The sequence below is a fragment of the Phaethon aethereus genome (assembly GCF_964289735.1).
Source record: "Phaethon aethereus genome assembly, chromosome: 14".
Classification (NCBI taxonomy): domain Eukaryota; kingdom Metazoa; phylum Chordata; class Aves; order Phaethontiformes; family Phaethontidae; genus Phaethon; species Phaethon aethereus.
Genome location: NC_138590.1, coordinates 12,119,189 through 12,136,472, shown reverse-complemented (window position 1 = coordinate 12,136,472; position 17,284 = coordinate 12,119,189). Strand labels below are relative to the sequence as shown.

The 17,284-nt window shown below is 39.3% G+C and overlaps 1 protein-coding gene across 10 annotated transcripts in view; it reads right to left on the bottom strand.

Moving 5' to 3' along the window:
- The window catches only part of EBF1 (EBF transcription factor 1), a gene marked incomplete at its 3' end in the record, with an annotated part of 278,174 nt that overhangs the window by 56,174 nt on the left and 204,716 nt on the right, over positions 1-17,284 (bottom strand). For 6 of the 10 annotated variants that reach the window (XM_082006219.1, XM_082006215.1, XM_082006221.1 and 3 more), the window contains 2 exons: positions 15,969-16,099; positions 8,070-8,196 (listed from right to left, as the gene is read on the bottom strand). In XM_082006219.1, coding sequence (XP_081862345.1) covers positions 8,070-8,196; positions 15,969-16,099 — 258 coding nt within the window. Of the gene's footprint in view, positions 1-8,069; positions 8,197-15,968; positions 16,103-17,284 lie in introns of all 10 variants that reach the window. The other 4 variants (XM_082006218.1, XM_082006220.1, XM_082006214.1 and 1 more) reach the window with 1 other exon arrangement.

Genomic DNA, 17,284 nt, shown 5'->3' with positions numbered 1-17,284 from the left:
TGAGTTAGGTACATATATATCCACAAGGCAGCCAGAATTCCCAGCTATGAAATATTTCAGCGGCAACAAGGAGCTGAGAAGTTGGTTTTCTGGACCAGCAAAAAGAGAGTGCCTTGTCCCTCTTCTCAGGGTACAGGATCAAAATGCATTAAGCTAAGCAGTGCAGCCACTGCTGCTACTATAAACTGTCCATTTCTGAGGCATTTTTCTAATCTGAATACTCATACATTAAGAAACAAGACAGTGAAGCCCCCTGTAGAAACAGAGCACAATTCAGGCTTTTTAGAAATTCATCTCAGCTCTCTGTTTTATTGGCAATTTTTTTAAAAGAGGGAATAATATCTTATCAACTGACATGAGCTAAAAGGAGAATAAAAAAAAAGATTAACATTTCAGTCTGGAATAAGAGAGTTTTGAAGCAAGGGCATGAAAATTTAAAGGTTCTAGGGCGGGGATAAAGAAAAGAATTTACAAGGCTTATTTTGTGAACCCAGAGGGTTAATTTATCATGGAGTAAGTCTGGAATTTGGAAAGCAAAAAATGGTTTATTGGCTTTGAAGGTCAGATAACTATGTTATATCATATTCAATAGGTTAAGGTTCCAAGGGTCTACAGGGTTGCATGACGATTGCAGGAATCCTTATAAAGTCTAGTTTATACCTTTATCGTTAATAGCTTTCTAATCCTTTACCACAAATTTATAGTTTAGAAATGGCAACACATCTTAAAGATTAAAGGTATGTGACAAACAGTTCATGTCCTTTAATAATCAAATCACATAGCTTAGATTGGGGACTTATCAGGCTTTTTCCTACTCTATGGTTTGATAGGTAGAGAATACTTTATATCCCTATTACATGAATGATGAATGGGACCATTGGTTATGGGCTGTTATTTGCTTGGCTGTAGTCAATATGTTTTCTTTGGACAGGGACTTCAGTGATTTATTTCTCTTTTGGCCTTATCACTTATTAACTCAGGGCACAGAGAAACAGCCAAGGTTGTGAATAAGGACTAGTGCCCATTTAGACTTCTAATATCAGAGAAAATATTCTTTTTAATGATCCAGCTACCTTTTGCTGCGTAGACTCTGATTGCACTTCCCTCTAACTAGAAAATAAAGGTCATATTTCTTGGAAAGTGTATACGTAAAATATGCAAAATAATATGTTTCCTTCACAGCCAGCTTTATTCTGACAGTTGCTGTAATTGTTTTCATTTTACAGCTGTCCTACAGGTACACTGCACACTTTTAGTGATTGTTTTTTGCAGTGTGTTATGGTGCTTCCAGTGTTTAAGAAATACCAAAGATATGAGGGTTCTGTGTTCCTATTAGCATACAAAAGAAATTTTCCAGTCCACCTCCACCGCATCCTCACTGCCTGGTAACACCCTTTTCCCTACAATCAATTAGGATCCCTCCCAGCTTTCTTTCCTGAAGGAAAACCAAACCAACACCCCTAATATTCAAGCCTGATAACTGTCCATACTTCACTCCACTCGGCACGTCCTAACAAACTTAAAACAAACACTTTTGTAACAACATTCATCCACACACCCACCACTAAATAATGAAGACTAAAGTTATTTCATCTAGGAAAGCTTGTTCCAAAACAATTGCAACCATTTTTTTTTTCCACCCTAAAAATTTCTAGACAGGCCAGAGAGACCAGGTGTTAGCACTGACTCAGCAGAGCAACTAAGTTAATGGACTGGAACTGTGACAGGGCCAAGTTCAAGCTTAAACTCAAATAGAGATTTCCTGAGGGCAACTCTCCTTTTCAAAGGCAGGTAACACCCAAGATCACATCACTGATGCAGGTGCTTGGAGGGAGAGGCTCCCTTGTTTTCCCATCCATATTTCACCTGCAAGCATCCCCAACCAGCAGTGGTGCCATGAGGATCCAGTTCTTCAATGACTATGGCAAACTCCTATGGCAGCAGAAAGCCACGTGTACAGCTTAACTTCTTCAGCCTAACTCATCAGCCCAAAGACAGGTCTATCTTGGAGCTCCACACACCACCTGATGCCTCCAGTGTCCCCACGGCAAGGTACAGTTGGGAACAAACACTTGGCACAATGAGATGAAGGGGCAACCCAGCGAACCCTGCATTAGGACTTTTTTCAGATAGCTGTTATGAGGGGTTTTTTTCTTGTTTCCAGAGACATTAATTAAATTCGCCAGTACAAGTCTACCTTTACAAAGGATTGAATTTAATTCTTCCTTACTTGATTGTGCTATAGTTAGGATTTACCATCTCTCCTCTGTCCTCTGCAGAGTCTCTCTGAGATCAGGAACAGACTTTATATTGAGCCTCCAAAGCACAGGGTAACCTGCAGCACAGGTCCCTCCTGCTTTTAAGAACAAACACCAGCTCTTATTTTAAACTTTATACATTTCTTTGTATTGAGGAATTTTGTTCTGTTCTTCTGTAGCACTCAGTGACTGATACTTTTTATTCTAGCACTGCTATTAATATTTACTAGTGAAAGGAAGATAAAAACTGCTGTTAAAAACAAATGGCATTCATTTGCTAACTACCAGACCCCGTAGCTGGTCACTCTTTTGCAGAAGTGATGTGCTCTATATTTCATTTCAGATTAATGATCATCATATCTTTGAGGGTGAAGAATTTTACAAACACATCAGGATAAAACCCAAGACAGCATCAGAGATGTTTGGATTTTTTATTTTATTTTTATTGTTCTGGTGATGGTGGCCTTCTCTCCTCATTTATACTATTCAGCTATTTAAGTGCTCATGATTTAATAATAAACACACATGAATGAGGCATTGTGAAACTAATGAGGTTGTGTATTACTGACGTTGAGAATAACTGCCACTAGGTTCTAACATTTCTCAGGAACCAAGAGATACACAGCTATGGCCAAGGTTAGCTGGTGTAAGGGTCAAACTCTAGCCCGCAGGCACCAAGAAAGGCTCCAGTGGGGCTACAGGAACCTCTTGACAGCCAGTCTGTCTCTTATCACCACTTTTCTTAAGTCTACAAACTCCAGAACTCTCCATTCTGAAACCTGATTGCTTCATTGATTATGGATCTTTTGAACTTTGCATAGTTATTTCTGCCTTCTTGAAAGTGGAAAATTTTCCTAGCAAGGGAATCACTGAAGTTTACCAGGCCAGAAACTTTAGGGACTAGAGATCACCTTTTAAGTGGTTCCAATTCTGACCAGACCTGTGTGCCTGACTTAAACATTTGCTTCTAGGACCATGGACTGAAATTTGAAATGCTGACAGGTAGGTTTTTGGTCTTACTCTTGGAGGTATTTGACTTAAGAAATGAAAAGAGAATGATTCTCAGAAGACAACTACCCCTGTGCATCTCTAAATTAAACCATTTAAAGATAAAAACCTAAAAATGAAGCCACCTGAAACCGAGGATTTTGAAAATGTTACCCAAATCATCTGTGATCTGCAAGGCTCTTCCTGTTTGTACGCAGACTCAAAGGTAACAGGTGAAATGAGGATGGAGCAGTAATTTTCCCACGAGCTATTTCTTCTTTGTAGCAACTAGGGGAGTGAAAAGCTGTCTGAGAAGCCCTATGACATTTCAGAGAAGGAGGCTGTTTCCCAGAAATTCTGCGAGTATGCTGACCTTCACGGTGCTAGCATTTCTACGTCACTCTACACACAGCAGCCCAAAAGCGTAATGCAAACACTGGCCACTCTCCGCAGTGCTCCACTCTGACCTACTCAGCCTTCATCACAACTATCCTGGAGGATCAGTGCTCAGCACCTGGGTTATTCGCACTGCACAGCAAGCCCTGTGCGTTTATGCTGACCCTACATCCACCACTCCTGTTAGTAGCACTTCTAGAGACATGCCATATCCTATAGCCTATAACAAAACCCAAATGAACTGTGGAGCAACTTGCCTGTTTCTCTAGGTACCCTGTCAGGACACAAATGGTTTAACCCACAGCCTTCCTGCAAAACTAATGCAAATGAAAATGATCTCTAAATTCCAACCTGTATCCAACCACCTAACCAATTTTCAAAAAAAGGAACAGCATTTGGGGTACTGCTCAGCTAAGAATCTGAATTAACCCCATGTTATATACATAAACTTAGTGACAAAGATATATACTTCTGGCCCCTATGTAGTCCTTTGCTGTAGGTTGGAGGAAAAAATAAAGCACAAAACCTTAAACTGAGCAGGTGGTAGAAGACACAGCATAATGTATTGTTATGGATCTTCCATATGTCCTTTCCAATAGTTAGTGAGACAAATTCTCCTTTCACTTATATTCATGCAGTCCCACTCAAATCTCATGGTTTAGTACATGACCCATAGCAAAATTCATCTGTGAAAATCATGCTGTCCATGATGCATCCATTTTTTAAAGTAAAACAAAACAAAACAAATACCTCAAAGGCCTGTCCAAGTATCACAAATTTGTGCCAATTCTCATCCCGTATTTAACTCAACCATATATGCCCTGAGTCACCTTGGCAAACTCCCTACAGATTTGTATCCCTAATGACTTCTTCTTTTATCTCAATTTCTCCAGTCCTAAAATAACGGTAGTGATACCTACCTGACTCCTAAGTTGCGACATGAAGCTTAATTCATCCAGTGTTCTTCAATACCAGAAGACACTTACAGATGAGGGGTGCCACAGGGAAATACTGACAAGCATGTTTGGGTATTTTTGTGTGTAATATGGACTTTTAATATTATTCCAAAATGAACACACATGCAAGATGTGTTCAGGCTTCTGTATTTCTAATAATGTTCTTTCAGGAATGTCAAAGCTTAAAATTTAAAAAATAATTGCTCTATAAGTGCATGCTAATGGCTTGCTTTGCAGATGGAAAATAAAAAACTTATTTTTTCCTGTAAGCACAGGGTTGACACTGGTTTATTTCTTTCAAAAATACTTACAAAAGCCAGGATTTCTCTGTATATATGTGACCTTGATTCCTAGATAGCACATGGACTACTTAGAGATCATATTACTAAAGTTATTTGCAATTAAAGGGGAAAAAAAGGCTAAAATTAATGGGTCACTAGGTATTTTCTTCTGAGAACTTAAGTACTTAACAGTAAGAAAAAAACAGTTTACAGCCAGGTGGCTTGAGGGGATATTTTGTTGAACACTGATTAAAAATAATTTCTTCTAAATGAGACCTGACCACAAAATGGGACCTTTAACGAGCAGGGACATTCTCACCAGAAAGGAAACTACGCTTGATCAACTCCTGCACCGCCCACAAACCCCAGGTCTTTTTCTCTCACACACACACACTCTCTTTTATTATTTTTTTTCCTTTTTCTCCTCTCCCCTTTTCTTGTTCTTAATAGCAGGGTAAATAAGCAGCAAGTGATGCTGAAATGTTTTCGGCCAAAAACAGAGGCCAAACTCCTCTGAGAAAACATTTGGCCTCTGTGGTTTTGTAATATGTTCCAGAACACTGAGTTCACTGAAGAACATTGTGAAAAACTCCCATCAGCTGGAGTGATGCTGGGGAATGTTACTGTATCCCAACTTCCAATTGGTCCATTTCCTGCAGGCCTTGTTAAAAAAAAAAAAAAAAAATAGTGCTATGTGGGAGTTAAAACAAGTTCTCATGGGAAAAATGAATGGCAAGAAATTCTAGCTTTAAAAGAAACAGCTAATCTGCTAGTTTGATTGTTCTTCAAAACTTACAATGAACCAATAATCCTAATTAAAAACACTTGGCCTAGTTCTCTAAAGCATCATAGCTTTTTCTATGCTTCGTTTGTACACACCATAGACTATTAGGTTTTTTCTAGTGCTCACTAACAAAGTGCTGACTTTGTTGGGATGGCTGAGCTAATTTCGTGAACTCAGTGTGAAACCTTAGCTAAACAAAATTGTGGTAATTTTCCTTAATTTGTAAAAGTGATTGGAGTGCAAACAAAATTTTCCTCTTGGGTCAATCCTATAATTTTCAATTAACTAAAACTAATCGGCAGGCGTGTACTGAACCTGCATTTTGTTTAAAGGGCTGGAAGGCACTTCTGAAGGTCAAGATGCATTAATTGTTTTTATTTTAGTTTCATTTAGTCCTTTTTAAAAAGCCACATTTAAGTTCGGGCTGCCTCTAAAAGGAAAATGCAAATTGTGTGAGGCACGATTTCAGTCACAATAGCTTTTCTGTACCTACCATAGCTCCATAAAAGCTGCATAAGTAAGAGAACTGTCCATGGATTGGATCACCTTTGATTTTATCATTGTTGTTTAGTATTTCATAATTTTAATTTATTGAATGAAAAATAATGTGTTTTAAACACTAACCTGAAAATGCATATATGGAAACACTCTCCCTACTGGGACACCTTATTTCCACATTCAGCCATCTGCTTCTGGGCAGACAGGCTAAACTGCTGCCCTCCTTTTTACTGGAAAAGCTAAATAAAGATGATCTGAAAGGCAAAACCAAAATGGGTCCAATCCATTTTTACATTTAAATTGCAAAACAAAGTCTCCAAAAACTTATTTGCAAAGTCAAAGGGGGCAGGTTTCCTCTCCTTCTTCTTCTGCATGCATACTTGCAGTTTCACCAGACCAAGATGCAGCCACCCCGGTGGCTTAACAAGCAGGACAGCACAACTCACAGTGAGTAAGAAAGTGAGAAGGGAGGATTCCTGGTCAAACTGTCCAGAGCTCTGGCTGACGCTTTCATGTGCTATACACTGGCAATTTGCACCAGCTGGCAATTTGACCCTTTGCTTTTTCTTTTGTTCCAACACATTCAAACCCTAAATAACTTTTTTTGATATGGTGTGTTATTGTCCAATATATGAATTTCCCACACATTGTTGAAATCATAATGCTCACAGTAAATACACACAGCCTCCACAAGCGTCTGCTGCTCAGGCAGCAAGGGGATACATGAACACTTCAAGACCCAGTTTAAAGAAACTCAATGCATAATCCTAACTGGGGGAGAGGGTATTTGAAAAAGACAACTAAGCTTTATAAGGCACCTTTGTTCAACTTGCTCAGTGTTAAGAAAAGCCAAATGAGAGCTTTGCTACCCAGCTGGAGTACGGAAGTCTCTCCTCTGCGTCATGTTCCTGTGTGTACATTCACAGTTGGAGCAATCAATGTATGGGCGCAGCGTAACTCAGAATGCCTCATTGCCACAAGTATTAATGATATATCTTATTCTTAAAGTTTCAGGGGCAATCAAGAATGGGGAAATGGGGAAATCGGCACTGGATTGTGATGAATCACAGTTCAGGCAAACGGTTACAGTAGTCCTGTCTGCATATGTCAAACAACAAGCGCATAAAGGGACAAGCACATCAAAACCTGGACCAAGCCATTAAATCTTGTAGTATGCCTACTTTCCAAGGAATCGATGACACACTTCTTTTAAAAGTTAGGCTGCTACTTGATTTATTTCCCTGGCCATTCTTTTCATTACTGAGAGCCACCTAACACTGACAGCACCTGCAATGTCCTAGCACTTTTTTTGTTTATAATTCTTCAGGCCAAACCACCCGACTTAGTGGTCTCAGTGTGGGACGCCACCCCGAAACACACTGCAAGTCACTATGTCTGCAGCATCAGCTGGGGTGAAAGCTGCTTAGCCTCCCTGGAAGTCAGAGGCAAATATGTTATGGTGAGATGGGAAGGCAAACAGGCTGCTGCTTTGAACACCTGCAACACTTGCCGGACAACATGAGATGGAGATATTTGGAAAGACACTTCCTGGAAGGCAGGTTCATGAAGTGCATTAGTATGTCTGGCTCTTTATGCTTGCACTCTTCCTCTGTTTGTTTAAGTACCGGAGTATCTATTTCTCTCCTTCCTCCCCACCTCCTGGGTAAAGAGATGTCCCATTGAGAGGACAAACAAGCAAGCAAAAATCACACACTGGTATGTTTTCAGATTCATCTCTACAGTCATCCATTTCTGAAATCCAACCTTAAATTGGTATCTTCAATGATGTGCTCAGACAAAATAATAAAATACAGTACAGCTTTTAATGACGAAAGCAGAAGCCCTAGCAAGTATGATATATTGCCTGCCCTATTTCTCCATATTATACACAGTACTAAAGCATGCTTACCTGTGTAAATGAATCTTCCAGGCGTTCCCTTGCAAAACTGCTTAGACTTGTAGGACAATGTGACTTCTACAACCCCTGGGATATGTCGGGGAGGCGTCTGTACGCGGATGGCATGAGGAGTAATCAGCTAGAGTGAAACATTGAGAAGGGAGAAGAAAGGGAAAAAAAGCACTGTTAGATGCTGAACACTTCTTTAATAACACTTTCCTCTCAGATCACAGTAAACAAGCTTTGAAACATGTAATTAACCTGTCAGTGTTTGAATACAATCTTAATGTAACCCACACAAAAGCCAGTGACTACAATATTTACAAGCATTCTCCTCCTCAGCCGTAACAACATTATTTCTGTTTTCATACATGGCAGGCACTTGCTTCCTCGCCCAAGCGTTAGCCCAGGCTTAATGCAATAACTTTAGCTTACAGCAGCAGGATGCCTATGTTTGCTCAGGTGAACACTGGGGTCATGACAGTGTCCAACAAATCTGATTGATAAATGATACGCAGTTACATGTGTGAACACAGTACAGTGCAAGCCCAGGCTGAGACTCACTGCACAGCCCAAGCCCGGGCAGGCTTTTAAATGTACTGGTCCCCAGCTGACATCTATACACTGCAAAAGCACCATATCCTGCTGTTCTAATTTTCTATTCAGTTTGTGGATGTATAACTGATTACTGCAGAAATGCAAAGTTTGGCTTGTGAAGGATGCTAGATCTTTCCTTCCAAATGATCAGAGCAGTCACGAGAGATACACCAAATATAACCATCTAACCATCACTTCCAGTCTGCCTTCACTGCGATGACTGACACACATCTGAGAGGGCTCCTGCAGATGTGGGTTTACAGAGTAAGAAGTAGACAAACTTAACTTTTTTGCTAATGGGGCTGGAGATCCTGATCTTCTTAACACAAAAGATTGGGGTGGGACAGTCTGCACTTTCCAGGCTCTAGACCATTTTTGCTCTTTCAGGATTCTGGACTACTTAAAACGTAGTCCCTGAAATAAATATTAGAGCCATCTAGGAGTTCACTAATATATGTCAGGTTAACTCAAATCTCTGCTGCACTCGGAAACTACAGCATTGTCCTCCCCATCACTGATATGTCCTCTTCTCACTCGTTATCCTCCCTTAGACAAGAATAGTAAAAAGAGGTACATAGAAAAGGTGACATGATTGTGTTCAGCAACCAAGGTACAACTCTAGCACACAGATAACCCTTCTCTAACTGACTGTGGCACATTAACACACTTGTAGAGAGGCAAACAAGACCAGGACTATAACCAGCCTTGACAGTGAGCAAAGCCATGGGCACCCTATACAGACAGTCAGCTGCTCATGGTTGAATCATGTCCTGGAGTAGAGAATACATTTCAACAGAGTTTTGTTCTCTGAGTTTTTTTTTAAATAAAAAGCTAATTTTATTCTTATTTTTACTAGGAACCAAATATTTCAAAATTGTAGTATCAGACTTTTAACTAGTTCTTTGTTTAGGGCACAGGACCGAAAAAGCACAGGAGAGTAATGCCTGTCTGAGAGCCATCTGTGTTACTGAGGGAAATGGCATACGCAGTAGGAAGATCTCTATATTTAAAATAAGAAAATTAATATTGTCAAGGTGAAGGTTAAAACCAAAAGTACCAGTATCAAATGCTCCAAAAGTTATTCAGATCCACAGAAGTCATAAGTCTCATGTAATTTTAGAAATTATCAATTTAGGAATTGATGCCTTCTTGTTTGTGAGCTCTAAAGAACATGTTTTCAGGCTCTGCTTTGAAATCATGTGATTTAGAAACTTATTTATTTTTCAAAGAAATGTGCCTTCTTTCTAAATTACTCACTCTATCAACTGGATAAACAAACAAACAAACAAAACCACCAAACTTCAAGGGTTGCTTTTTTTTTTTAAATTGAGTTGTTTTACAGTTGGGCTGACCAAAGCCTAAAAGTCTACGCCAATTCTCTACACACCCTCAATAGTCAGCAGAGGCAGAAAGCACTGCCAAATAGCAATTTATTTACAGTGCTTTAGACACCTCTCATGTTGGGATGAGCTTCTCTCTGGAAGCATCTACCTTTCTCCAATGAACCGAGATGACAAGTTTCCGAGATGACAAGTTTAGACTAGATGCGTTAACTGTAGGCAGCCAAACCTAGCTGAGATAAATCCCATCCTCAAGTGGTTCTAGTTAACTGGGTGAATTGGCAAGATGCAAAAAGTTTCATGACATTTTTAGGGGAAAAATACTTGTAAAAACAGCCAAGGATTTTAATAGCAAAGGTTAACATGCTAGTCTTACTACATCAGCATGTGCCTTGCACTACCCACGCCCATTCTGGCACAAGCTATACAGGCAGCTTCTGGTTGTATCTTTGAATTTCCCAGCATTTACTGGTCTGTCACCACTTTAATGTTCCTTAAACATAATTTGTGGCATTTTCCAATACTCATCTTCCCTGGTTCCCAAGAAATGTCTGACCTATTTATGGTCCATTGTTACAGAGAGCTGGGGAGAGTTAAGCAAGTTTCCTGGTTTGTTCTCCACAAACAGTTTGGTTTTCCTTTGTGCTCTGAAGTAAATAAGTTTAACTGTGTTTAAAACCACAAATATACAATAATGTCGCCCACACATTCCCAAAGGGTGAACATTATGTCTGAAGTCCTATGGTTTAGGATACTTAGGATATATTTTACTCCTCTCTTCTGTAGAGCTAAAGCTTGGGAGGTATACCAGGAGAACACATGTGCCTTTTCCTTTTGCTTTTTCTCCCTAGCATTTGCCACTGACCACTGTCAGGGATATAGTGCTGAGCTAGAAGGACCTTTGTTCTGGGTCAGCCTTCAGTTCTCATGCACACAGAAAGGAACTGGCTAGCTTGGTTACATACCAGTAGTCCCCTATACTGCTGTCATATCAAGAAATGGTCTTTAAGGGACAGTGTCGCTGCACTTCAAAACCTGCCCTCTGAATCTCACCTTTGATCTCGAATTCCGATTCCCTAGTGCTGCCAGGATCTGCATTATGGACCGGGACCACCTCTCTGAATTGCCCTAACTCCGTTTTGCAACCTGAGCGACCCAATGGGTGCTGCACAGCTCTGGGTACTCCAGGCCCACCCACAGCAAAAGCAAATCTGCCCCCGACTTCAATAACTCCAAGATTATGGGATATTTTCCTGTCTACACTGTCAACCTGTGGCCTGATCTTGGGAATCCACTCCACCTTTTCCTAGCATGTTTTCTCCTCTCACACTGACATAGCTTGTACTTTCTTCAAAGCACAGTCTGTCTTACATTTGTACGTAAAGCATCTGGAAAAAGTGAGCTATTAGCATCACAATATATGAAAAGTAAAGACACCACTTGTAGAAGCCTCTGAGCCCCAAACTGTTGGAGGCTGGTAGAGTGTTCTGGGGAAGCATCACTACATGCTCACTTTGTTGTTTTTACAGACATCTGTCATCACCCAGCGCCAAACACAAGATACCAAGCCAGATGAACCCCCATGTCTGACCTCATATGGCCACTTCTATGTTCTAACGTCAGATGGGAACTCTTAGTGCATTAACAGACATCATAACAACCATAGCAATCACATGCTAGGAACTAAGAATTAGTGAATATGAGTTATGTACATTTCTGAACATATTTTTAAATGTAAATCTTGAGCAAGGCTGTGATTTGGAGAAGAACCCCCCAGCCAAAATCCCAGATCCAGCTTTTCCATTCCAGCATTTGGATAATTGAGATCTGGAGCTGGACATAAAACTAGTAACTGGATCCTATCTCCCAAGGGATTTTCAAGTGATTTGGTCTGATACTTGGCAGCTGCACTAGCTGTTTGATATAAACTCTTACATGTCAGTTGGGACATGCTGTGGATTGCATTAAAACCTGAGTGAGAGACCTTCAGAATGGAGGGAGGTGCGTGTCCTTCAAAATCCAAAACACATTTGGTTTGAGTGTGTACAACAAGCCTCTTTCTGTGGTTTGCTAATATATTCTAGACATTCTTGTGTGATACAGCATTATTTCACACTCTTCGGAGTGCCAGGTTACTTTCTTTTTTTAAAAGTGACATTTTATAAGGAGATGTCATTAATCTGAGTCACTAGTTTATTTTTGCATGCTTGAGTTCTGGTTTGTGGTTAGAGAAATGGTGACAATCAGTCATAAATTTAACTTGGACTCCATTGAAGAGGACCATTAGGACAGGAATGAAGAAAAATCCTACCAACTGAAGGTAATGACAGCTTTCAGTGAGAACAGGACCCTTAAGATACCTATATTTTTAAAAATGACCAGTGACTTTGCATGCCTCAATTCTGGGCATCCAGATGCTTAATAAGCCTTGGTTTTCAAAAAGAGGGTGCCTACTCATTTTTTAAAAATGAATCAGACCTCCAAAATAAGCACTCAAAAACAGAGACTTCCAAAATCAATAATAAACATAAAAAGCAAAATAAAAAACTGTCACAGATGTCACAGATTCAGCAGCATTAAAAAAACCAAAAAAAAAAACCCCAAAAGCCAACAAAACAAAAATGCCAAACCAAAAAATCATCCTCTGTTTTTGTGCTGTACAAAGGTAAAAGAACTGATGTTTCAGTGCTTCATCTTTTCTTAATATAAAAGAAAAAGAAGTTGTTTCCAGCTGACTCTGTACAGCTGGAGGAATGTTCTTGGCAGGAAAATGTTTGAAGAAATAGTTCATTTTAAGCAAATATTGTGGAATATTTATAAGAAACTAATTTTGTCTTCACAATCATATATTTGCCCTGAAACTTGACTCTTGGACTTTCAGCCCCCCAATAACAGAGAGAAACAACAGAGGATTTTTATCAGCAGCTCAGATTTTGAATATTTGCAAATACAGACCCAAAATGCTGGGTAGAAACCTGCAAATAACAACTCCGTCTGTTTGTGGACTGGACAAACAGAAAGGCAGAGTCTATCTGGCAAACAGACTATTTGCTGGGAGTTGTCTGTCCAGATTCAGCATGTGCACACGATATACCAATGCCGTTTGTTTGTCGGTTTGAAAGTCCCTTGAAAAAAAGGCATTAGATGGCCCATTTTGCTGTATTCTAAAAATATCAAGGGCTTTAAAAGTCAGTTTTATACAGTAATATGGGAGTTAAGGATTAATTGAACCTACTGGCTTAGGGTGTCTGCATTTCTGCACAAAATTAATGTGACAAATTAAGTTTTTATTTAGTTCTCCCTGGCTGAGAAAGGTTGTAATTATGTTAGAGTGTTTACAGCTAAAATATATGTTTAAATAATAAATATGTGTTTCAGAAACCATTTTAAACCTCCTTTTTTAACACAGTCAACTCCATTTCAAGCATATAAATATTTCAATTACAAAACTTGAATACATGTAAAATAAATTAAAAATATATTATTTACATTTCAAACTATTTATAACATATGCTGTTTGACAGCAACAAATTCACCCTTAAAATGAACAATTTTTTGTTTGTTTGTTTGTTTTTGGTTTTTTGTTTTGTTTTAACTTTGCTTCTGAACTGTGGTAGGATTTATATTTTAAATATCTATGCATCTCAGGTACTTACATGGATTTTGCTATAATAAAATCTGAGTAATATAGGACCTTTATGATAATTATCCTTACAGCACCTCTCCAAAGAAAGTGACTAATCTTATTACTATGTTAGAGAAAGGGAATTGAACTTTAAGCAGATTATGTGATTTGCCCAAGGTCCCATGCAAAGTCTGTGGCAAAATGATGCTTAATTTAAATATTAGACTTCATCCCCCAAATCACCTGCAATTACAACTGAAAGTGAAGCTAGAAAAAAATCCATGTGAAAATGCTCTGCAAGACTCACTCTTTTGTTCTAGTTTCTGCCTATCTGGTTTTGGTTTGGATTTTCTACAGCCCAGTTAAAATCATGTTTTCTTTGGATCAATGAAACAACAGGACAAACTTAGAAATTCTTCTTGAATTCAATGGCAAAATAACCTGGCCAGGTTTGCTCAAAACTGGGCCTGACTGGCAACTCAGGATGAACCTGCTCCAGGTTTGAAGATCGACAGTTCAATTCTACACTCTATTAAAGTAAAACAAAAATATTCTTCCTGAGTACTGAAAATGCATTAGACATTTTTAGAAATGGGAAGGGAAAGAAAGAACTTATTTGGTACTTCATATGTGGCTAGCATGTGTAATTTAAATTGCTATATATCACTATGATTTCGGGATCACTCAGGCAGCTCATGCATTTCTGCACTTATTTATCATGTCTGTCTGCTTCTTTTAGAAATCATCTGTTTTCCCCTATAGGATTTTCTATTGCTCCCATAGGTTATGAAACTGAGAAGCAATTCCGTAAGGAAGAGACAGTGAAACAGTTTTCACTCAAAGCCAACTTGCAGCCCGTTACAGCATTCACGACAAGCAGACTGACTTGGGTCTGGATCCCTCTAACATTATTCAGTTTATGACAAGGCCTTGCAACCATCAGCAACAATGTTTTGACCAGCACTCACTCTCCTGAGATTAGAAATTGCCAATTAATGGCTTCCACTAATAACCAGAATCAAGTTTTATAATGAAAGATCCAATTCTGCACTACCAAAATCAGAGCACTTTCCTCCCAGCCTCTTCACCTTTCCCCGTTAGATGTCTGTAGCCATAATGGCTTCAATCCTAACACAAAATGCTTACACTGGACCCAGGGGGCACTTTCATGATCACATAAGGGCTTCAGAATAGGGCTCATTTAATATATCTCCTTTTCTGGAATGCCCTTTCATCCATACTTGTCCTCAAGTGGAAGGATGAGCGAGAGAGAATAGTGAAGCCCATGAAGGACGTTAGAGGATACTCTTCATATGGAAAAAATGCTGCCATATGTGCAATGGAATCAGTAGGGGGAATGTGCTGGATGTGAATTAAGCTATAAAGTTGATTTAATATTTACAGGATATAAAGCAAAGTATCAGAATTTCCTTACGTCACTGGGTAAGCACTGTATAGCTATTTTGGAGATGCTGGTTTGTCTGTTAGCATGTCTATTTCAGTATTAAAACCATGAAAATAACAATTTCTTATAAAACCTCAGAAACGCTTTTGAAAAGTCATAAATGCAAAACATAAACCTTTCCTTGGACCTGCCTTCCCATGCCAGTGAAGCCAGTGGGAACTCTGCCCGACTTCTATGGCCCTGCGCACTGGAAGTGGCCGTTTGGGTGATGCTGCCTGGGTTTTAACTTTCCACCAGCTTTTGGGGAATATCAGACTCCGGGATAATTTCAATGTATGTGCCAGGAGAAGAGAGGATTTAAGAAACTGGGAGGAACAGCAACAGCAAAATTGACAAAAACCAAAAAAAGGGTTACTGTGAAACTGCAGAAGCCCCCGCTAGCTATGACAAGTCTGGATTTTCCACTGTGGATACAATACGGTGTATTTGGTTGCTATTATGCAGACGGTACTTACAGTGAGCATCTACACTTTAAGGATATGCTATTCGGAAGCGCTGAATTTCTGCAACCTCCACCTCATTGAGCTGCAGCTACACATAGCCAGTTTCCCTGGAAAGCAGGATCACCTAAACATTTGTTTCCTGTGGGCCCTTAGCGATTGTAGTGCTAAATGCAGAATTATTCACACAGGCATTTATCCTTCCCTTTTCTTGGAATAAAAGGCACTGAGCTAAATTCTGGGCCAGTGAGAGGAGATGCAAATCCCCTGGCTATAATGGATTTCTGCCACAGGTAAATTTGACTAATTATTTTCATAAAACTGAATGAGGAAAGGATTCACATCTCAACATTTGATGCTGATTTAGCATGTGGCATAGAAAAAGGACAGGCTAGCTATAAGCTAGACAAAGCTATTAGACATTACCGTTCAGACAACACCTACCTCACTCCAAACCAGCATGGTGCCGAATATGACCTGTAACCCATCAAAGAAATTGTCTCCTATGATGATGACAGTGGCACCTCCTGTAGTCCATCCTTCACTTGGACTGATGGCTTTGATACATGGTGTAGCTGCTTTTCAACACACATGAAAAAGAGAAGTATTCTGCTGTTAGAACCAGATTTTAATGATAGAAGGCTTGAGAAAAATAAAATAAAAGGAACTTTCATTTTTCCCCCCTTACTAACACAAAGATTTCAGCAATCACATTCTTTCTAGTACATGTGCATGACCTCAAACTATATCTTTGGAAGCATTTTTTCTCAATTAATTTCTGTTTGGTTTTGTTATCTGCATTTAAAAAATTAACTTTTTAAAGACTACATTAACAAAAAAATCACAGCATGATGGGCAGAGACCAGTTGGAAATGAGGACAAATCCCTATCTTTATTCTATAAGAAATGCGCAGTACCCGAGTTAATAAAACAATCTCCAGTGAGCTTGCTTTATTATCCCTCATAACCTAAATTCAACAAGGAAACTCCTATAAATATTATGGAAAATATTGGCTAAGTAAAAAAGGATGTAACCCTCAGCATTTCTTTAATTATTCTATAATCAGATCCAGGTTGTTCTAGTATTAAACCACCCTGCCCTGGTTAATGCTTTGGCTACTACAAAAAAAAAAAACACCAAACACAAACCCAAAACTTACAACCCTGCTATCCAGTCATTCCAGTTACATTGCATCTACTGGAGAATTTAAAAGTGTGTGCAATGCAGTCTGCCATATTCATAGAGTCTATCCCCACTTCCACTAGCCACTTTCTTGGCATCGTATGCACTAAGTGCCTCCTGAGAGGATGTTGAAAACTCAAGCACTGCTCAAAGTAATAAGCTCAAATCTTGGTGTAAGATCTTCAAGTTTATGACTATCTAAGCAGAAGCATGCTCAACTGGTGGGCAAGGGCAATATAAACATCCACATAGTGATTCTCCTTCCCTGCAGTACTGAAGTACATCAGAATTTAACTGTGTGGAAGCAACAGGAATAACATTAACCGTAAAAATAATGTGAATAAGACAAACAGCTCTGGCTAATTCTCAGCTGTGGAGCCTTATACAGGTTGATGATAAAAAGCAACCCCATCCCAAATGACACCAACTTCTTCTTGCTAATACAGCATGACATGAAAATATGACACCATACCATTAGATAACACTTTGAGTAAAGTGGGTACCTCAACAATTTCATTTGCTACAAAAAATAGATTCCTTAAGGAGCAGCAAAACTCCACCAGTCAACCTCAATGTT